Raw genomic sequence first — 22015 nt, forward strand, 5'->3', positions numbered from 1 at the left:
TTTCAACTTGTTGATAAATTTAAAGTCACTTCCTTACCTGTCCAACCTCTTTATTGTTTTGTTTTGTTAAATAAAACGAGGGGGTTGAATTTCTCTAGATAATCTCTTGGGTCCTCACCAGCCCTTGATTTGTTTAAAGAGATGAGTCTCCCAGGCATAAATCCCATGGTCTGACCTCATCTTTACCTCTCCTGTCTGATTTCTCCCTCCATCCACTCCCCATACTTATGCTCCATCACCACAGAGAAGCTTGAAATCCTTCAACTCATCTTGGGCTTTGTACAATTTATGATTTTGCTGGAGCTGGATATCTGAGCCTGAAAAATTCTCCCCCTCCATGTTCCACAACCAAAATTCCTTTTGTTAAGGCCAGCCTCAGTGCTGCTTCTGTGTAAAGGCTTTCCCACTATCCCCAATCAGAATTCATTGTTTCTTCTGTTTGTTCCCAAAGCATTGTTTTCATCTTTATTGCAGACTGCCTTCTGCTTTGGATTTTAGTTAGTAATTACATATCTTTTTAAACCATAAGTGCTTTGAGAGGATAGGGACCCTGTTTTATACATATCTGTATTTCTAGGACCTTGCACATGGGAGGCACTCAATAATTACCAGTTAAGTGAATGCTGGGGTTCAAGTATAGCTAGTTCACAGGCATGTCACTCATTTGTTCATGGCCCACTAAACCACAGACCCTGCTCTGGAACAGTTAGGCCTAATTAAGAGAAGGAAAAGCAAACACATCTATTGGGAAATGAGACTTCAGGTGGGCCCATGTGAGACATACACATGCCCTGTTCCTAGGAGAAAGTAGAGCCTGGTAGCTGACTTTCCAGTAAGCCAGGAGATAGGTCTAAACTAACCAGGGTAGAAGTAGGAGTCCTGCTAATTACTGGGACCTAAGTTCTTCTCTGCTAGACTTGGCACTGCTCTTCAAAGCCAGGCAGCAAGTCAGCTGTCTCTCCTGGCTCAGAGGACCCTCCTTCCTCATTCCCAGAGTTTTCTGGCAGTGGGCAGAGGCAACGGAGGGGCTGGGGGATGCAGGGACACAGGTTTTGAATGGGGAAAGGAAGCTCATACTCTTGATCAGCCTTCTTCCTGGACTTCTGAGGCACCTGAGCCTCTTGGGCAGTGAAAGGGGATGGCAGCCCTTGACTTAGGCCTCGTTCAAGCCATGTGCCTGCAAAAGAGAGAATGGTCAGGCCACTGCCCAACCCAGGGAGTGATGACTTCCTGGCCACTCCCCAGTCTGCTGGAGCCTGGCCTCAACTTACCAGGAATGGTGTTCTCTAGTAGAAAGCCTAAGAGTCCAGCCAGGAAGATGGATTCTGTGAGCAGTGAGCGCAGTAACACATCCAAGGGGCTCCAGCCTACAGGGGGTTGGGGTCAGGCAGGAGGAGAACTCTGATCCTATGCAAAATCAAGTGGTCTTATACTTCCAACCTAAACCTAAGTCTTGGATTAAGGACAAATCTTTCTGAATTGTCCCACCTGCCCCCGTTTTGTCCCTCTGCTGAGCATCCCCTTCCCAAATTCTTCCCACAGAATCCCTATCTGCTGAGCATCCACATGCCCTCCAGATAAGCTTTGATAGTTACAGGCTCCCTGTCTCTGGAAAGTTTGGAATTAAAAGCCCCAACTTTTTTTCCCCTACTTCTTACCTTTCGTACTCTAGCTTGGGTTCCTCAACCTCAGTACTACTGACATTTTGGACCAGATAATTTTCTGTGTGAGGGGGGCTGTCCTGTGCATTGTAGGATGTTTGGCAGCATCTTTCTACCCACTAAATGCATGTAACAATCACTTCTCCCCTGTTTAGAACAGTCAAAAAAGTCTCCAGACATTGCCGAATGTTCTCTTGGGGGCAAAACCATCCTCAGTTAAGAACCACTGCTATTTACTAAGCTGAGCTAACAAACTAAGTTATTTGCTGCTCCCAGGACATACCGTATAACTTCCTACTTCTCTGTCTTTGTTTATGAGGTTCCTCCACCAGGAATGACCTTCTTATCAAATATATCTAAATCTTACCATCGTTCAAGACCAGCTAAATGTTACTTTCTCCATGAATTTACCAGGATCATCTCCAACAGAAGCCATCTCTCTCACCACTGAGCACCATGGCTCTTTATCTGAACCTTTCCAGTTACGTTTCTACACATCTCATCTCTTTTACTAGATACTGTAACATCTAGAGGCATTTTTGTATCCCAAGGGACTAGCACGGTGTTCAATAAATATTTGCTAAACAAATGGATGGACTATTTACAGTCAAGCCCAGAGAAGGGTGTGGGGCCTGGAGTCCAGAGAGCCTCAAGCCTTGAACCCTTGCTTTCCTGCTGCTGAGCAACTCCTCTTTCCCTCCCTCCTCCTCCCACCTGTGCTCAGTAGGACTGGAACTTCCCGAAACCATCTTGGTAGCAGCAGGGCCATGAAGATGGAGAAACCGACAATGAAGACATTCCGCCCAGAGTCAATGTCAGCCACGTGGAAGCTGGAGAATCCAGTGGACAGAACCACGGCATGGGTCACCCCCAGCACCCCACCTGTCTCACACAGAAGTAATCAAAGAGTTGGGAGAGACTGGGCAGCACAGCAGAGAGTATTGCAGGGCAGGGCAGGATATGATGGACAGAGACCACTGAAAAGCTTGTTTCTGATTCTGCCAGGAGCCCAGAAGCCAGTCAAGAGGCCAGGATGTAGCTGAAAAATGAGGGCAGCTGACACACACTCATATCCATATATTAGGGAGGCTATTCAGAAAGAAAATGGTACCAACTACAAGCAACAAGTTGGGCCATGCTGTGGGGTACTGGTTCAAGACCAGTCCTGCTGATACATCTACTCACCAACCACAGGCAGCGGGATGGTGGTGAGGAGCTGAGCCAGCCTCGGGGAGAGCCCAAACCCCACACAGAGCAGCCCCACCAAGTGGGCCACTCGCCGAGATCCAGCCTATGTGAAGAAGAGACACCAGAAAATACAGCCACCTCCTCAACTGTTCAGGGTTTTCACCTGGCCAACTCCTCATCATTCGGATCCCAACTCACATGTCACCCTCCCAAGAAGCATCCTTGAGCACTCTACCTAAAGGGGGTCTCCCTTATTCAACTATTATCCCACTCCCTCTGCTCTGTTTACTTTTTTTCTTTTTTTTTTAATTCCAGGCTGCACTCCCTGGGTGCACTGCAGCAATGGCCAGTCGCAACGGGAGGACAAGGCAGAGGTGTCACAGAACCCTGAAGGCCATCCCTACCACCGGTACTGGCAAGCTGCTTTCTTTTCTTAATAGCACTTATCACTCTTGGAAATTATCTTTTATACTTTTCTTCTTACATTGTCTGCCTCTCTCTATTGAAGTCCCCAAGAGAGCAGGGATTTCATCTAATTTGTTTCTCTCTAGAACCTCAGCCCTGGTACAGTGCCTGAGGCACAGAAGGAGCTCCGTAGAGATTCAGTGCCTTCCTCATACTCCTAGCCCCTTACCACTTCTAGGCACCTCCCTCAATGAGATCATTGACGTGAGGTGTCTGGCAGAGTGCTGGGCACAGCTGACCATCAGTCATCTGAGTTCCATTCCCTCTCCTGCACCTGCAGCTCCCACACCCACACCCCCACATACCTGGAGAAGACTCACTGTGCCCACGTTGGGGAAGCTGGATGCAGTGCCCATGGGGCTCCCCAAAAGCCCAGCCAGCACACTGCCCAGACCCTCCAGGCTCAGGCCTCGGCTACAGGCATGCGGAGGTGGAGAAGCCAAATGAAGCAGCCGGCCACACAGGGCATAGCAGCCCAGGGAGCTGGTGGAGGCCGCCAAGGCCATGGAGATTCCTGCCGCCAGAGCCCTGGGTGTTAGCAAGGGCCAGTCCCACTCAGCTGGGAAGGGAAAAAGAGCTGCCTTGGAGCCAGACTCATGTCTGGAAGATCCTCCTGTCTCTAACAGCCTATGACACAAGAATCCTAGAGGCCCATTGTCTTTGAAGATAATGTCTTGGGAAAAAAACCATCAAACTCAGGTTAAAGACCCATCCATTTACTGTGGTCTACTAGGTCCTCTTTGGTCTGACCCTTACCTCTCTCTCTAGCCTCATGTCCTACCTCCCTCTGCATTGCTTCCTTCACTCCAGATACACTGGCCTTGTTTCAGGCCCTTGTACTTGCTGGGCTGCTGGCTACCATAGGGCCTTCGCATATGCTGTTCCCTCCACCTAGCATGCTCTTCTCTCTTGCCTTTACCCAGTTAGCTCCTACTCATCTCTCACATCTCAGCTCAGTGATCACTTCCTCAAGATGCCTTTCCTGACCTCCTTGATAAAGTCAGATTCCGCATTATAAACTTTCATCACACAGATTATAAGCTTCATGAGGGCAGGTACTGTGTCATTTTTATCACTGTAACCCCTATCATGTGTCTAGCACACAGTCAGCACTCAACAGACCATTATTAAATTTATGAATGAGCAAATTTCATATACAATTTTCATATATAAATTTCATGTACAAAAGCAACCTTTATACATAAGTCACCAATGCAAATATCTGTTGGGACAGCTAACAAAAATGTGTAAATTGGGTAACGAATATAGACCCAAAGCAGTGGGCTTACAGATGTCTCAACGCTAAATATCACATATGTGGTGAGGGGTGGCATTGCCCCCCTGGACTGGCAATTTCTCCGCTCTGTGTGTTTTGAGAAAATCCAGGGTTCAACTCACAAATGAAATTCATTAAATCTTGAATTCAAAGAAATAGACACCTTTGAGTAAGAGGATGGAGGGCTAGGAGAAAACCTACCCGGGTGAGGCAGCCAAAACCATGGTGCCTCAATGGGGGCAGACAGCTCCAGGGGGATGATGCTGAGACCCAGAAGGGCAGAGACAATCCACACACAGGCCACTGGGATCAGCACCTGAGGGGCAAGACTGAGAGGGAAAAGAGCCCCTCCCCCAGAACCTTCCAAGCCAGCCTGGGAGGAGTGGTCAGAAGCTAAAAGGTAAGGTGCCGAGTGAGCGTCCATGCCAGCCCTTCTAACCTCAACTGCCCCTGCAGAGACCCCCACATACCGAGAGGAGCCTGAAGGCAGGGATGCGAGTGTGGGTTGAAGAGGTTGAAGCTGGCCTCCAGGAACCTGGGGGTAACGGGCAGGAGCCCAGGTGCTGAGAACAGACCACCATGAGCAGGATAAGCCTAGGAGAGGGAAGGTGCTTTAGCAGCAAGAGGAAGCAGGAAGCCTGAGTGGGGAAATGGAGGTGGGAGTGGCAGAATACAATAAAAGGGGGTCCCAGAGAAGAAAGCCTCTCAGAGAGGGGGAAGGAGGGCATCTTGGGGGTCAGCAGGATACAGTGTGAAAGTCAGGGTGACCAAATGAATCCAGCAAAAGTCTGGATTCCAAATCCACAAAGTGTTGTCCCTGCTCAGACCACTGCTGAATCTGGTAGAGCCGGCAGCCCTGCCCTCCCCCAACCCCGCGGCTCCCGCACACCCCACCCATCACCACCCTACGACTCTCAGGACTTACGTACAGCAATGCCAGGCCCCAGTGAGCAGAGCAGAACAGGGCCACCTCCCTGTGGGCAGACAGCCCTGCCACAACCAGGCTGGGGGCCAGCACCAGGGGCCCACAGTAGGAGAACAAGTGGCCAGGACCCCCCAACAGCCCCAGCGTGCCCTGCAGCAGCCCAGATATCACCACGGCCCCGGACACCTGGTGGAGTAGAGAAGAGGACAAAGAGGACAAAGAGAAAACATTTGGCTCCATCGAGTTGACCTCAGCCTGGACTTCTTAACTAATCCCAGGAGGGGTTCCTTCCCCAGCTCCTTCCCCCAGAACATCCCAGTCCCTGAAAAATGGAAACAAGAGCCTCCCCCAATCCCGGCACCACTTTTAGCCCCCACCCCTAGGCACTCACCTCTCGGAGAGAAGTGTTCCAGGGCTCCAGGCCATGACAGCCAGGCCCCCTACATGGGCGCAGCACAAGGGAGGCTGGGAGAAGTTGGAATGGAGAGGAGAGAGGTAAAGGGGGTGGAGACCGATTGCTCTACAGTTCTAGCTGTTGCATGGCACAGCTCCAACTCCCCACAGTGCCTAACACCCATAATTGCCCAATCTCTACATCCACTTACACCTGTGTGCTCAGTGTAGCACCCAACCCCACCCTCACCCTATGCCCTTTATCTGTGCTCACAGTTTCCAGGTGTCTGGATGGCCAGAGGTCGCTTCTGGCTGGTCAGCACCAGAGCAGGGATAAGAAACTCTAAGGATGGAGCCTGGACAAGAGGCAGCCTGTAGGAACAGCAGCCCCGGCAGGTCTGGAAACATGTAACATCCAAAAAGACTCCCCAAGCTTCTCCTACCACCTGGGACCCTGCCAAGCCTGTGCTTCCTCTCCACAGAGTTCCCCTCACCTGCTGCCCATCCAAGTTTGCAGGGCAGTAGACATGCCACATGAAAAGAGGCTGGAGGCCAGGAGCTGAGCAGGGGAGTAAGAGAGTCGTCCTGGAGGGAGATTTCGAAGCAGGAGCAGGTGGGAGGCACAGAGCAGAGAAGTCAGGACCAAGATATGCTGCAGGTGGAGGGATGGGGAGGCAAGGTCTTCAGAAATAGGCAGAAATACCCATTTCCAGAGGATTTCTCATGCCACACCTATTCTCTCCAAACACCCCCTTAAGCCAGCACCAACTCCTTCACCTCCACCTCCTACCTGCAGAGCCAGAAGACAGCTGAGGCCCCAGGGACTGAGGCTCACACAGAGAGGCCCGAGAGTGAGAGGAGGAGTTTTGGAGAGCAGGCTGCTGAGGCAGGGGAACCAGGGTACCGTGAGAGCCAAGGGATCTGAGTTGTGTGGCGTGGTGGGGTGATCGGCTCATGCTGCCCTGCCTTTTGTCTTGTCTTGGCTGCCCTGGGCCAGAGTTAAGTAGTGAGAGTAAGAGGTCAGAGTTTGAGTGAAGTTAGCTGCCTAGAGTAGGGAGGGGCCAGGGGTGTCAACGAAGCGGAACAAAGGAAGGGACAAGGGATTTAGGGTAGGACACGGCCTTTCACCTTTGCCCAGCTCTTGTGCAAATTCCATCACCCATTAACTGGGGATCCAAGCTCTGGACCCCTCCCCCCCAAGAATGTCCATCTACATCCCCTGTTCTGGGACAGGAGCAGTGGGACAGAAGCCACTAAAATAGCCTGGGGAGATTTTACACACTATATGCCCTCCTCACTACTGCCATTTGGAACCATCACCATTACATCATGGTTTTCAACCATTTTAGGGTCACCCCCCTGGTCAACCTCAAAAGGAAATATCCCTACATCATGTATGCCAACAGTGACCACAACGCCATATAAAGTCCTCACTGTGGTATAAAGGAGAAAAAAAGAAATCTGTAATAACACTGCAATATAAAGGAAAAACAAGACATTTATAATAATTTTTTTCCAAGTGTAATTATTAATTTATTACATATTCTATTGAATACTGACAGTTTTTATAATACTCATTGAAAAATATAGATAGATCACTCAGTACTTTTTGAAGAAGTCATAGTATCCTTAAAACCAGAGTAGACAGAGTTATACATTTTTTTGGTAAAGAAAATGTTTTACTTAAAGTGTTAAATCCCATCACCAGAATGAATTTGAGTTTTGCATTAGTTGGTGTTCATTACAGGACTAATCTGCCTTTTTTTTTTCAACTGGAATTCCCTTTACTTTTAAAACATACTATGTACAGTGCAGCAGTGATCACCGGAATAGTTCTACTTACATGACTAAGCCACAAAGTTGAGGTGCAGACATATGAAAATTAAAAAAAAAATACACCAACTTTAAAAATAAATACTGCATAATGACAAGTATGTACAAATATTCCATACAGTCATGTCCTTCTTATATGAAAGCTTGGGCCCAGCTAAACCAGAAGATAATGAAGTAGCCCAGTGCCCACCCCCATATGTAGCATCACCATGGATGTGCTAACTACAATACTAACTGATGTTAGTGCTTTCCTGATGACACATGTGCTGCCATTGGTAACCTGATGTTCCAAAATAGTGAACAAGTTTTCTTGGTAAAGTGATGAAAAAAGCAAAATATAGTTTTAATTTACACAGAGGTGCATTCCTGGCAAACTCTTTTTCCAAACGTGCAAAAATTATTCTGTGTTCACGTGTAAAAAGTTGGATAGTTCTAGGCTCAGATAAATATAAATAGGCTTTCCATATACGTAATGTCCATCTGATTATTCAAAAGTTGTCTTGGGAATTCTTCATAAAAGAGGGGTTCCTGAGCAATTCAGGATGTGTGGCATCCTGCGCAGGCAAACTAAATGTCAGTAAGTCCCACCCCTTCAAATCAAAAATGCCCTATAAATTTCCAAAATACCCGCTAGGGGGCAGTACCACCCCTGCTGTGGGTCACAGTAGGTGGTTCCAAATACCCACAGTCCAGCTAGCTGCTCAGTTTTCCTTCTTCCAATGATAACCCAATCTCGGTACTCTCTTTAGCAACACTGACTGGAACCATGTGTCAGACCAGAAAGGAAGTCAGGATAGAGATAAGGTGTCCTTGGGCTTGCCCTCAAGGAGCTCATGGGGCTCTGCTGGATTCTTGGCTTGGCCTCTGTCCATGAGATGTGCTTCAGGATCCACAAAGATGGTGCTCACTCAGAACTTCCTACAGACAGGGCTACCGATGGTCATGCGACAGTCACCACCGCACCCAAGCTGAGCAGCGCTAGGAGCAGGGTCAAGGGTGCTGCGAGCAGGGATGAAGAGGCAGTTTGAAATGGGAACCTATGACCATCAAACAACAGGGACATTCTGGAATGGGGCTCAGAGAGAATGAGTTGCAAGATGATGGTGCCAGGAAGTAGGGAGGCTGAGAAGGCAGATATGGGGGAAAGCTCTTCGAGGGTTGCCGCAGAAGGAAGAGTCCAGGCCATGCAACTGAAACTGTTTATTGAAACCTTAGTTCTACAAAAGCATGAAAACCCCAGATACAAAGAGGTGGCCAGAGAAGCCTGTGAAGAGAACACCAGGAGAGGAACAGGAAGAGAGGGAAGCTCAGGAGCAGGGGACTAAGAAGAGAAGGTTGGAAGACAAGACGGCAAACCCTCAGCCTTGAGGTCCCAGTAGCCCCTGGCTCCTCTAGACTTCGTCCCAGAGACAGGTGTGGAGAGGGTTTCCCACCTCACCCTGCCTTCCCTCAGCAGCTCCCACCTTGGCCCTATCAGTCCCTGCCTCTCTTGCCTCAGGGACATCACACAGACCCTGGTCAAAATTTCCTCTCTCCCTTGCCCCATCCTAGGAAACTCAAAAGCAAAAGTCTAGAAGAGACCAGGGGTGACAGAGAGATGGGGGTCTCTCCCCTGCCCACCTGTGACATGCCCCAGTCAGCAAGCTGAAACCTTCCCTGGCACCATCACTGCTCTGGCCAAGCAGCTGACCACGGAGGTCTAGGAGAGCAAATGACCTTCAGTCCCTCTGCCCTATGACCCTCTTAAGCTCCATCACCCAGGAGGACAGGGGACCAGCCAAGGACCCAGATCAAGCTCTGCTCCTCCAGGTTCTCAGGGACTCCCAAATCCTCTTACTGTGTTCCTCAGAACCCTACCTAGCCGGGGAAAATGAAAGACTTGAGGCGGGCCAGTTCCATGATGCTGAAAAGGGAACACTGCTGGGGCTGTGGGAGCAGAGGGGGCATTGGGCTCCAAGGCCAGGGTGGAGCCAGGCCATGGGAGTGGTACCATGGGCTGGGGGGCCCGGTGGGGACAGTATGGTTGAGGTGGTGGCAGGCACGGCAGGCTGGGGAGTCTTTCTGGAGCTTCTGGCAAAGGGGGCAGTTATGGAGAAGAGTGGGAGGTGCAGGAGGATCTGGGGGAGGCAATGGCTGGGGAGTCAGTGAAGCCAGAAGACTTCCCCAGAGTGAGTGCAGCCCTACGTCGCCTTCCAGGCAGCTGGAGATGTTAGCAGGAGATGGCAGGCACTGTGGCACAGGAGAAGGTATGCAGGGTTCCAAAAGGCACCTGGTGGCTAGTCCAAGGTCTGGGGGGCCAGGTGGGGGACTGCAGGACAGCCCCAAGGACTGGTGTATTACAGCCATCGATGCCACAGCCAGGGCCACACTGCTCACATATGCCATAGCTAACAGGCAGGACAGCTGCAGGAGAGGGGGTAAGATAGGTCAGAGCTAAATCCCTTTCCCCCAAACCTACTCCTGTCTTTAACACACCCACCCCTTATCTCTGAACACTTGTGTTCAAGTTAGAGTTCTTTGTCACTAACTACTCGCAAACCCCATCTCCTGAGCCTTTCTGCATTTGTTTTCCATCATCCCATCCCACACACCAGCCAGCTCAAGCCCCCGATCCTTCCTGACTCCTCCTCACCTTTGCCAGCTGCTGGCAGAGGGATCCCAGGGCCAGCTGCCAGGCGGGCTGCTCCAGCAGCACACACAGGTCTGTGTAGGTGTACCAGCCCCGCCGCCGCCCCTGCTGCTCAGCCACGCTGTGAGAAGGGGACGAAAGATAGAGAGGGTCTGCAGTTCTCCCATAGCTGGCCCACTGGCACCCCTCTTTCCCCTCAGGACCCACCAGGAAACACTGGGCAACTTGTTAAATGTACAGATTCCTAGGCTACCTGTTGATCCAGAAGCTGAGGGTGAGACCAAGATCTGTCTTTCAAATGAACTTCTCCCACCCCTCCGGAGGTGATTACAAAGAGGGCAGCAGACAGGTTTGGGAACTACTACCTTGGGTGATCCTCTTTCCTGTCTTCTCTCTCCCCCCAGTTACACAGACCCTCATCTCCATCTAGCTCGTATGGCTTAGGCCTCAGCTCTCAAATCCCTTGAGCCCCTCTTCCTAAGTCCTAGAACCTACCAGCTCTCCAGCCAGCTCAGCACCTCAAAGATCTCCCGAGGGTCAGTGTAGAGACGCCAATCCTGTGGGCAGGAAGAGTAGGGAACCAAACCAGGCTGGATACGAGCCACGGCCAGCTAATAACCAGAGCCACGGTAGCAACTACAACCACTACTGTGGGTAACACTTACTAACCATGTGCCAGACACTGTTCCAAAAGCTTTTATGTACTAACTTAGTTAGTCACTGCATATCTGGTTTCACATTGTATCCTCCATTAAGGATAAGGGGAAAAAATAATCCTAGGAATGGTCTGTGCCTATAGGGAGCTCAGAATCTAAGCACAGAGAAAGTTTGGTAACAAATAATCAGAGCCCAGTAAGATAAGCTCTGACTCAGAGTGTACCCTGTCCGGCCTGGAGGAATGGGTAGGGGTGGAGAATTCTCCATTTCTGACCTCACCATGCCAGGAACTTCCAAAAGCTGTGCTTAGTCCAGAAAGGCTAGAAAGAAAGACACTAACAAGGAAAGACACAAGGAGAACAAGGAGAAAGAGAAATGAAGAGACAACAGTAGGTTGGGAGAGAACAGACAAAAGATGAAAGGAACATAAAGATGGGCCAGGGCAACAGAGCAAGAGAGAGAACAGCTACTCACCATGGCATTCAGGAAGCCCCTCTCCAGGGCATTGAGAGTGGGCACGGCCACACCCCCAGCAGCTCCCCATTCATCGTTGAAGACTTCCTCCTCCTCCCCTTCATCATAGAGGTACTTACTGGCCACCATCTGCAAAGGAGTCAGAGGTGGTATCAGTAGAGCTCACATTTGGCTCCTGGCTCAACAGGGAGATGGAGGGAAGGGGGCATCTTACCATGGAGATCAGGAACAAGTCAGAGGATGATACGTGCTGTAGGTAGTCTGGGTTTCGATGCCGGAGCCGCTCAATGTACACCAGAGCTAGCATCATAGCACATGGGGAGATGCATGCCTCCCTGGGTAGCAGAAAAAATCAGTAATTAAACCCAAGGGTCTGTCAGCTCTTATAACTCTTATGATGCTCATCCCTGTACCTTTACAACTTCTCTTTAAAGATAACCATTCCCCTCTCTCTAAGGCCCAAACACTCTCATTCTGTCTCCCTCAACTGCAGGCTCACCGGGACACATGGGCTACATATTTCTTCTGGAGCCGACGAATAGGACTGGGGGCTGCCTTCTGGAGCAGTTCTACAGCAATGTCTGCAGGGGGGCAGAAGGAAAGCAGAGTGAGTAAACAACTTCCTCACAGTAGCCCCCACTGCTATCAGCAGAAGACCCAGATCTACATTATCTGAGTGGGGTCTTGGGGACAGAATCACAGTAACAAAATAGAGATCAAATTCTCCCACGCTGAAACAAAAAGCCCGTTCCAAGTTCGAATTTTAAGCAGGAAGTCTTATTTTCCTGTCACCTGAAATTGTCTAGATTTGTTCTCCACTCTATTTCATTTGAAAAGATAAACAAATACCTTGTTTATATGGGAAACAGATGATGGATATCCTTGGGAAGTTAAGTTTCTGGTATACAGATCAAGCGTAATAGAGATTAATAAGACAACAATGTTTCCTACTCATTTAGGTTCATTTAAAAAAAGTGAAATACAAACACAGTCCTTACACCGGTACCAATGCACTAGCTATGAAGAAACAGTGTAACTCATAGGGTACACTTAGACACATTTTGGTGACAGCTGACAATCCCATTTTCAGGCTTCTCACTTGCTCAGCCGCACAACACTAACCTGCCACAGGGCTGGAGAGTTCCTCCAGGCTACAGTCAGCTTCCCAGTCCCAGCCATAGTAGAGTCTCCTTCGGATCCGGGCACTCAACTTCTGGTGTCCTGGGAGGAACTGAAACAGAGCAGGAGGGTAATGGAGGGTGAAGGGCAGGGAAGAGTATGATGGAGATCAAGGCTCCGGGCTAGAAGAGGGGTGTGGGGGCGGCAGGCCTGCCTCACTGATAGTAAGGCCCGTGCCCCACCCAGCCCTGCATTCTCTGAGTTGTTTGCTAATGGCAGTCAGTCCACAGGGGGACGAACTGTCCTCCACTGAGGACTCCCCGGGAGAGGTTCTCCGAGAAGGGCGCTGGTTGGCCACCCCTAACCCCATTCCTGTATCCCGCGGCTCTCCCTCGGGGCCCAAGCAGCCAGGGCCTCGAGTAGGCACGGCTCCTGCAGATACAGCCTGGTTCCCCGGCAAAGCCATCAGGCGAGCTCACAGCCCCACTCGGGCCCTGAGGGGAGTTCCCGGGGTCCCAGTTCCTAGAGCGGGGAGGCCGGGGAGGGGGCGGACCGCGCTCTCACTGTGAAGTCCTGAAAGCCGGTGAGGGAGAAAGTGCCCTCTTCGTCCAGCAGGAGCCCAGCCAGGTCCATCGCGCAGCCAGCCGCCACCCTACGAAGGGGTAAGAGAAGGGAACGAGTTGTAAGGGGGCCGCGGAGCCGTCCCTAACCGCCTGTCCACCTGCCCGCTGGCCTTCCTCGCGCGGGCCGCCGCCCTCGCCGGCGTAGCCCCCCTCCACTCGCCCCAGCGCTGGCAGGCGGGGCCCGGGCAGGCGGGAGCCTCTTCCTGTTCCGCCCCGGGCGGGGCTCTGGGCTCCGGGCGTGGAGCTCCAGGGTCCGGCCGCTCACCTCACGGAGTAGAGGAGACCCGGCTGCAGGACGCGTTCGGTGTCTTTACCGCGCAGCGCGTCTGTCCCGCGTTTACAAGCAGCGGGGGTGTCGCTGGCGAGTCAGCGCCCAGCACTTCCTGCTGCCCGCTGGGCCAAGCCACGGGTCCCAACCGCCAAGAAGAAGCTGGGCTAGAATTCCTGGTTGCACTGAGCCCGGGCAAGTCACATCGCTGAGCCCTAGCGTGCCCTCATCTGAGAAATCGGGACTGTTCCTAGGGCACCGTGGCACACTGAGGATGAACGAGATCGGCTGGCCTTTTCGTACCGATATAGATGTTAATGTAAATAAACATAGACGCGGGACAGCGAGTTGCTCCCAATCTTTTTTTTTTTTTAAGAGGAGTCATATACACACAGTAACGTAGATAAAAAGCTTCGGAAAGAGTACACAAGAAACTTAACAGTGGTGAATTATGTAGAAGGTGGCAGGGACACTTACTTTTTACTGTATAGCCTCCTTTTGGTATAGCTTGTACTTTTGGACCTAATTACGTATTTTGTGGGGTTACTGCAGCGATTAAATGATCTCAAGGGAATATAAGGCGCTTGTTAACGTTGGTAAATCTCAATAAATGGTGTTAACATGTACCCCAAAGAATAAACAGCACCTAAACGGGGTTTTATTTTTAAACTCACTCCCACACCCCACTCTCTTGCTTGGGCATGGGATTAGAAGGCATTCTGAGTGTAGGTGGAAGAATTTACATAAAGATATGGGAAGGAAACTTTTCGGAGCAGGTGAAGTAGTTTTTGAGTCTGTCGAGTCACGCGCTGGTGTTTGTTTATTCGCTAAGAGGAGGGACCTGGAAGGACCAGTACGTCAAGAATTGAGTAATGGGACGGCCGCCGCCCTTCCAGAGTAGAAGCAAATCCTCCGGGGGATTCTGGGCATCTGGGAGCCCATTTCCTGCCCCTTCGGGCCGCATCACAACAGAAATACCGGGCCAGGACCAGCCTCCCTAACCGCCCTGCCTACCTAGGGAGAAGAAAACCGGCTAGGGTGGGGAATCGCAGGGCTACAGTCCTGTCAGGAAAAAGCAAGCACCGCCCAGCACAGCCAAAACACGCACCTGCGTTGGAGCAGGATCACTACCAGCCGCCTGCGCGCAGGCGCGGGCCGCCCTATCCCGGCGGGTAGGGCGCATCACGTGACGGGACCGTCGCTCCGCCGTCACGTGACGGCCGTCCGCTGCCTCCGCGGCCCTCTCCGCGGCGTGCGCCCCCTTCCGCCTGACGCGCCCCCGGCGGCGGCCGCGCAGCCCTGGCTCCTCGCGGGCTCGGGCAGCGGCTGCGGCGGGGCTATGGCGAGTGGCGGTGGCGGTGGTAACACCGGCGCAGGTGGGGGGCCGGGGCTGGGCCTGAGCCTCGGGCTGGGCCTGGGTCTGAGCCTAGGCATGGGTGAGGCCACCGGTGAGGCGGAGGAGGAGGCAGCCACGGCCGAGGCGGTGGGACGCCTGGCCACGACGCTGTGGCTGCGGCTCCGCGGCTGGGAGGCGGTGCTGGCAGCAGCGCAGCGGCTGCTGGTGTGGGAGAAGCCGCTTCACAGCTTGGTCACGGCGGCTGCGCTCAATGGCCTCTTCTGGTAACGGCCGCGGAGGAGGGGGCGGGGCCGGGCTGCGCGGGAGAGCGGGGGCGGGAGGGTCCCGAGTACCATTTGCCTTTCTGGGGCTCACGCTCGCCCTGGAGGACTGATCCATCTCCCGGTTTTTAAAGGGTGTTGTCCGCCTGGGTTGCCCCATTCCTGTCTTCAGGTGTCGAGTGAGTTAGGCCTGGAGGTTCCCATTCCCCCATCAGTGGGCGCTTTTCCACCTTTAGCGATGGATGTAGGAGCCTCTGTCACCCACTCACCGCTGAGGTGCCTGTCTCTCCCTAAGGTTGCTGTCTTCGTCCAACCTACGGCCCTTCTTCCTACTCAGCATCTCACTTTTGGCTTATTTTTTGCTGGACCTCTGGCCGCCTCGCTTCCTCCCTGACATCTCAGGTCAGTGTTACTTCATTCATTTAGCAAGCCCCGTTGTGCACTTGTTTTGCGCCTGACCCCCCTGGCTGGGTTGAATGGTGAGGGAAATGTACAGCAGGCCACCTGCCTCCCAAGCACCACAATTTCCCCCTAGTTAGGAAATAGAGAATTTCCTTTTTCTCGGAATTAATGTTACTATGAGTGGAGTAGTTAAGATTGTGGACTCTGCAGCCAGATTGCCTGGGTTCCACAGCCTGCTTTCCCATTTACCATGTACGTGACCTTGTAAAAGTCATTCGATCTCCTTGTCTGTTTCTTCATCTATGAAACAGAGACTATAGAACTTGCTTCATAAGGAGGTGGAGAATAAATGAGTTAATACACGTTACCTGCTTATGGTAGGGCTTCACAATGATAGGATTTGCAGGAATATTAGTTCATACTGTGTTTTACTTGTTGTTCACACCTTTACCTAATAGATATTTTGGAGCAGCTAGGTGCTGGGCTGTAATGGGTTGTTTGGAATATAAACATGAATAAGATGTGATGCCTGTTGTTGAGAAAGGTTAAGTGTAAAGAAGGGGACGTGTATAAATGACAATAACAATGTAACATTTTCTGCAAATGGCATTTGAAGAAAGCACCCTGGGACTGCAAAGGAAGGGCACTTGTTTCTGCCTTGGGGAGTGTTTTTTGGAGCTCTGCCACTTAATAACTTGTGTCCCTCCTCTCTCTACAGCATCATCCCCAGAGGAGCCACACTCTGACAGGTGAGTGCAGGCCACCCTTTGAAGACAAATGTCCAGACCCTGTCTTGTTCTGGGGCCAGTGTCACCACCATGGTTAGGGCAACACTGCAGCTTCTGCAGGCACAGACTCCAGCATAGTGAATGCACTGATAACAAGTTTGGTTCCAGGTTCTTGCATAGATGTTTGCATGCCTGCTCCTTTCAGGGCAGAGGGTTGGGAGCGCTGGGCTTTGCTTCCTAGGACCAGGACAGCCTCCCTTTGGGAGGTGGGGTTGTCCCTTCCTTAGACTAAAGATCTCATTGGCTTTCTCAGAGGGATTTGAGTGCCTAGCAAGCTGGTGTCTGAGGCCTCCAGGGGTCATATCATGTCTCCCCAGTGAGGGTGCGGGGTCAGGCGCCCGGCCGCACCTGCTCAGTGTGCCCGAGTTGTGCAGATACCTGGCTGAGAGCTGGCTCACCTTCCAGATTCACCTGCAGGAGCTGCTGCAGTACAAGAGGCAGAATCCAGCTCAGGTAACCTCCCGCATGTCACACAACATTTCTCTACACTGTGGAGAAATAGAGGTGGGGGGAAGGGGAGGAACAGTGTGAACTCCCTGGCTGGAGGCTGAAGATGAGGCCTGGTGCCTTCCTGAGGCAATGTTTACAGCTAGTAGCCTGGTACAGGAGATAGAATATGCTTCTGATGTTCTGACACTGTTACTTGCCAAGGCAGACAAGTTTAAATTTTAGGTGTTTGGCAGTGTCTGTTGCAGACTTCCTGAATTGATGGTCTTGGGCATCCTGTTGACTAAACTGGAGCACCACATTCCTGGAGGGCATACCCCTCCTTCCACCAATTGATCAGCAATATTTCTTACCCAGATGAGCAGGGTGCCTACCTCAGCCTACAGTTCCTCTTAGACCCTGTGCTTTTCTCTGCAGTTCTGTGCTCGCGTCTGCTCTGGCTGTGCTGTGTTGGCTGTGCTGGGACACTATGTTCCGGGGATTATGATTTCCTACATTGTCTGTGAGTAGGGTCTGACCCCTGCCCTTTCGAAAGTCCTCTCTTGGTCTTCTTTCCCTGGACTGACTCAAGAGGAGGATCATACATTCTCTTGTTCAGTTAGCCATTTATAGAGATCTTCAGGGGCTGCTGTAGTATTAGTAACAGTGGAAGAGTCATCTAGGGAGGAAGGCAGTGGATGTGGGAAGAGGTTGGCACAGTCTCAGGAAAGGACTTAGTCTTCCTTTAGGCTTTTCTATGTAGGCATCAGTTGAATGAGGGTCCTTGGGAAATAGGCATAGGGAGCTCTGAGTGGATTTTCTAACCCCCAGTGCTGAGTATCCTGCTGTGGCCCCTGGTGGTTTATCATGAGCTGATCCAAAGGATGTACACTCGCTTGGAGCCCCTGCTCATGCAGCTGGACTACAGCATGAAGGCAGAAGCTGATGCCCTGCATCACAAACACGACAAGAGGAGTAAGGGGATCCCATGACCCAGGAGAGGACAGGGGTGGAGAGTGGGGGAGGACTTGGCTTGTGAAATTCCCTGGAATTTAGATGCTCTCCAGACTCTTGGACATGTTGTCCCCACCACTGTCCCTGCTTGGTCACTGCCCTGCTCTTCTTGCTTCTCTAGAGCGGCAGGGGAAGAATGCACCCCCTGGAGGTGATGAGCCACTGGCGGAGACAGAGAGTGAGAGTGAAGCAGAACTGGCTGGCTTCTCCCCTGTGGTGAGGTCCAAGGGAGATGGGGGATCAAGTAGAAGGCTGGGGGAGAATTGCCCTGCTTTAGAGCAGCCACCTCTTAAGGGAGTGGGAGTCATTGGTGGGGGCAGAGATGCTCCTGGAAAATGGGCTCTCTTATCCCCTCACCTGTTGTGTTCATCCTGGTTTTCCTGCAGGTGGATGTGAAGAAAACAGCCCTGGCTTTGGCCATTACAGACTCAGAGCTGTCAGATGAAGAGGCTTCTATCTTGGAAAGTGGTGGCTTCTCTGTATCCCGGGCAACAACTCCACAACTAACTGATGTATCAGAGGGTATGGGCAACCCTTGGTCCCTCCCAGTCTTCCTGTTCCCTGTTGTGGGATGCTGGCTGTGCTCTCTGGTGGTTGCCCCCATAAATGTTTTCTCTGGGGACCTGACCCTCTAACTCTGCTCCAAGCTCTTGAAAGGTCTGGTCCAGCATTCCATGTCCTGACTTCTCATCCTTGAACTGATTGGCCTGCTGCAGCTACTCAGAACTGCAGGCCCATTCCTGGCTCTTTGTTTTCTGCACAGATTTGGACCAGCAGAGCCTGCCAAGTGAGCCAGAGGAGGCCCTGAGTCGGGAGCTGGGTGAGGGAGAGGAGACAGAGCTGGCCCCTCCCGAAGACTTGCTGGGCCCCCCTCAGGCCCTCTCAAGGCAAGACCTGGACTTGGAGGAGGAAGATGTGGCATCCAAGGAAACCTTGCTTCGGCTCTCATCCCCCCTTCACTTTGTGAACACGCACTTCAATGGGGCAGGGTCTCCCACAGATGGAGTGATGCTTTCCTCTGGAGGACCAGTGGAGACATTGAGCCCGGAGTCAGGGAGTGGTGACCTCACTGCTCTACCCAGCACCCTGTCACCCCTACTTTGCCTTGCTGAAAGTGACCCAGTCCCCTCCCCATCAGTACTCCCATCTCTTCCTCAGGACTCACCCCAGCCCCTGCCTGCACCTGAGGAAGAAGAGGCACTTACCACTGAGGACTTCGAGTTGCTGGATCAGGGGGAGCTGGAACAGCTGAATGCAGAGCTGGGGTTAGGGCCAGAGACATCCCCAGAGCCCCCTGATGCTCCACCCCCTCCACCCCTAGGGCCCAATACCCTGTCTCTGGTACAGTCAGACCAAGAGGCTCAGGCCATGGCAGAGCCATGAGCCATGGGGGAAGGAGTTGCAGGCACAGTAGGGCTTCCTGGCCAGGGATGTCACTGTTCCCTCCTTTCCCTACTACTATGGGGAGGAGCAATACGTGGGGAAGCTGGCTGTCTGACCATAGCCAGTTCACCCTCTGCCTGCCTGCCTGCCTGCCTGCTGCCGCCCCGGGCCTGGTACAGTACCTGGGATTGGTTTTAAGTCTGTAAATAATTTTACATTTGGGTTAGTGGATGTGAACAGGGCTAGGGGAGTCCTTCTCATTTGCCTCCCTGCCTCATCTCTAGTCTCATTCCACTATGCCCCAAGCCCTTGTGGTTTTCCCCTTCTTTTTCCTTCTATCCTCAGGGACCTGTGCTGCTCTGTCCTCATGTCCCACTTGGTTGTTTAGTTCAGGCACTTTATCATTTTTTCTCTCCTATCTCATGCTCCACTCTGCTTTATTTCCCTGCTGTGTCCTGTCCTTAGTAGCTGAATCCCTACTCTGCCAGCTCCTCCTTCCCAGCAGGCCCCAGCTAAGCTTTAGGGAGGCTCCTGTCTGGGAGGTACAGATGAAACCTGGGGTGGTGGGTCAGGTCAGTAGTCATGCATTTAGGTCACTGCAGCCCATGTAATTTCCACACACCCTTGCCCTAGTTCATCCTGGCCTTTAATGATACAGGATGAGAGAAAGGATCCCACAGCACATGCGCCAGCACTACATTAGTGAGCAGGAGCTTTGTCTTGTGGGGTGAGGGGCTTTCTTATCCTAGGGAGGAATGAAGAGACCTGCTTCTCTGGGCTATGGTCCAAGTGTGGTGGGACCCCCTACCAGGGTTGAGAAGTGGACAGTAACATCTGTGCAGGTGTTGACTGGGAAAATAAAGTTGATGGGCTAGAACTGCTGCTGCCTACCTGCCTCACTGTGAGCTGTCTCCACACTCTGTGCTCTGCCCTTACCTCCTTGTCCCCAGTGTTGCTCCTGGCTGTTGATGTACCTTACCAGAAGCAAAGATTACCCTGCCGGCCTTAACCTGCCCTTAGCCATGGTATCTGACAGTGTGATAGTCTTAGTGAGATTTAGTATGTACAAATAAAGTGTATGCAGGAGGAAATTGCTTTGGCTTCCCGATCAGTAGAAATTTGGGACCATAACAATTGTTTTCTACAGTGTCGCCCACAATCTTAACACTGTTGTAAGTCCTTATGCATCCATGTGCTAACAATTAACTACCTTAGTCTATATATATATATATACTCAGGAACCAAACAAGCAGGACCTATACTTGTATCAAAACTGATTCCAGGCTAAGGAGCAATAAAGAAATAGATGTCTTAACACTAATTGAATGCAGGATATGTGATTGGCACTCCTCTAGGTGATTTATAATAACTCATTCCTCACAACCCTGAGAGAGAGTGTTATTAACTCTATTTTTACAATCAGGTTAACTTTCCCAAGGTCATGGTCTTAGTACCTGGTGGAGCCAGGATCCAAACCGAAGCATTTTGGCTCCAGCAGTTGCCCTGGGGCAGGAAGCCCTGTCCATTAATGGCACAAAAAGGAAGATGCTCAAGGACGTGTGAATTATAGAGAACCAATCTCTTATCTCAGCTTCACAGAGTAGTCTCTTAACAATCCTTGCTCTTTGGGGAAGAACAGCATTAGAGGAAAGCTCAGAAATGGGCAGATGGCCTTTTTTATGAGTTCATGTCCTTGGCCTTCAGCTGGAGATGACCACGTGGCAAAACGCTACCTGACTTTCTGAGGTTGAGTTCTGTGTCACATCTCCCCTAGGTGTGAGAACTCTTCCCTTTCCATTTGTTTCACATTTGCCTTTCAGGGTTTCAAAGGCCCTGTCTTGTGCCAGTGAAGGAGCATGATCTTGTAATCATCTAGAAATTTCAGAAAAAAATGGAAAGACAGTTCTAATCAACAAACAAGCAATTCAAGAAAAGTAGGATTAATGAGAAAGATAGTGGCTACCATATGCCCCACCTTTAATCGTTTTCCTTGTTAAACTTTCAGTTTGAAGTTAGAGCCAGAAGCCTGTATTTGGCTCAGAACATTCACCATAGGTTTGGAGTTTGATGAGAGTCCATTCTTAACACTCTTCCTGGTCTGATGGTTGCTATATGTTTGTCTATGATTTTTCATTATCAGGTGTCCTGGCCGTTACCTGCCCCATGATGAAAGAGACCAGAGGAAAGCTTTTCTTATGAGTGAAAGAAAAATGAGCAAAAATGAGCAGAAACCTACAATTAGGCTAAACAAAAAACCAGAAGTACAGAGGAACAGGCTGGGGGAAACAAGTTGGTTACATGTTTATGTTTGGTGGGGGAGGGCAGTCCACTTTAGTTAACTATGCATTCAATCAGTAATAATGTAATGCTGCTGCTCGTAAACTTGATTTTAGGCTGCGTTACTGGAAAGAAGATAATACCTAGAGTATACTGTGCACAAGTTAAAATTCTGCCAAAGGATGACTCGCTATGCTTGTGGACAAGTTGACAAATTGCGGTGCCCAGGAGAGGGTCACCAGAGATGAAGGCTGCAAATTGTCATTATATGGGGAATATGGGGAACTGTAGAGGAACAGAGAATGTTTAAGCCAAGATGGGAAAGCTGAATTGAGTCACATTAGCTTGTCTTCAAACTTTGAAGGGTTATCTGTAGGCCTTCAGAGGGCAGAAATGAAATCTTTGAGAAGAGTTTGAAGAGTAATAGTGTAGGCAGAATTTGTTTCTTTTGGTTGAGGAATACTGCAAAACAGATACAAATGATTTCAACATACAAAGATCAAGGACAGTAAGACTTTTCTATCATGCAAGGACAATATGTCACCATATTGTTTTGCTTTTAGTGTCCAACTAAAGTCTCTTGGACATCCTCCTCCT

General features: G+C 51.0%; 3 protein-coding genes across 3 annotated transcripts; 1 reads left to right on the forward strand and 2 right to left on the reverse strand.

The window, feature by feature from the left end:
• Positions 1 to 33: 33 nt before the first annotated feature.
• SLC23A3 (solute carrier family 23 member 3) lies at positions 34 to 10128 on the reverse strand. The gene is given in 14 exon segments (XM_006186915.3): positions 34 to 1177; positions 1272 to 1367; positions 2376 to 2543; positions 2847 to 2952; positions 3620 to 3873; positions 4792 to 4906; positions 5061 to 5184; positions 5520 to 5701; positions 5907 to 5980; positions 6183 to 6280; positions 6403 to 6560; positions 6699 to 6756; positions 6758 to 6896; positions 10011 to 10128. Coding segments are annotated over 13 exon segments (1806 nt in total). The 5' UTR covers positions 6865 to 6896; positions 10011 to 10128; the 3' UTR covers positions 34 to 911.
• Positions 8927 to 13352, reverse strand: CNPPD1 (cyclin Pas1/PHO80 domain containing 1). The gene is made up of 8 exons (XM_006186855.2): positions 13185 to 13352; positions 12624 to 12732; positions 12001 to 12082; positions 11716 to 11836; positions 11502 to 11630; positions 10866 to 10927; positions 10374 to 10491; positions 8927 to 10144 (listed from the first exon to the last, which is right to left on the reverse strand). The coding sequence occupies exons 1-8, from the start codon at positions 13251 to 13253 to the stop codon at positions 9599 to 9601; spliced, it is 1236 nt and encodes a 411-aa protein (XP_006186917.1). The 5' UTR covers positions 13254 to 13352; the 3' UTR covers positions 8927 to 9598.
• A 1367-nt stretch (positions 13353 to 14719) lies between these two features.
• RETREG2 (reticulophagy regulator family member 2) lies at positions 14720 to 20232 on the forward strand. Its single transcript, XM_006186854.3, has 9 exons — positions 14720 to 15131; positions 15424 to 15530; positions 16249 to 16279; positions 16636 to 16771; positions 17183 to 17267; positions 17576 to 17719; positions 17880 to 17974; positions 18145 to 18280; positions 18522 to 20232. The coding sequence occupies exons 1-9, from the start codon at positions 14851 to 14853 to the stop codon at positions 19139 to 19141; spliced, it is 1635 nt and encodes a 544-aa protein (XP_006186916.3). The 5' UTR covers positions 14720 to 14850; the 3' UTR covers positions 19142 to 20232.
• Positions 20233 to 22015: the final 1783 nt, after the last annotated feature.

This window comes from Camelus ferus, chromosome 5 (genome assembly GCF_009834535.1).
Source record: "Camelus ferus isolate YT-003-E chromosome 5, BCGSAC_Cfer_1.0, whole genome shotgun sequence".
Lineage (NCBI taxonomy): Eukaryota > Metazoa > Chordata > Mammalia > Artiodactyla > Camelidae > Camelus > Camelus ferus.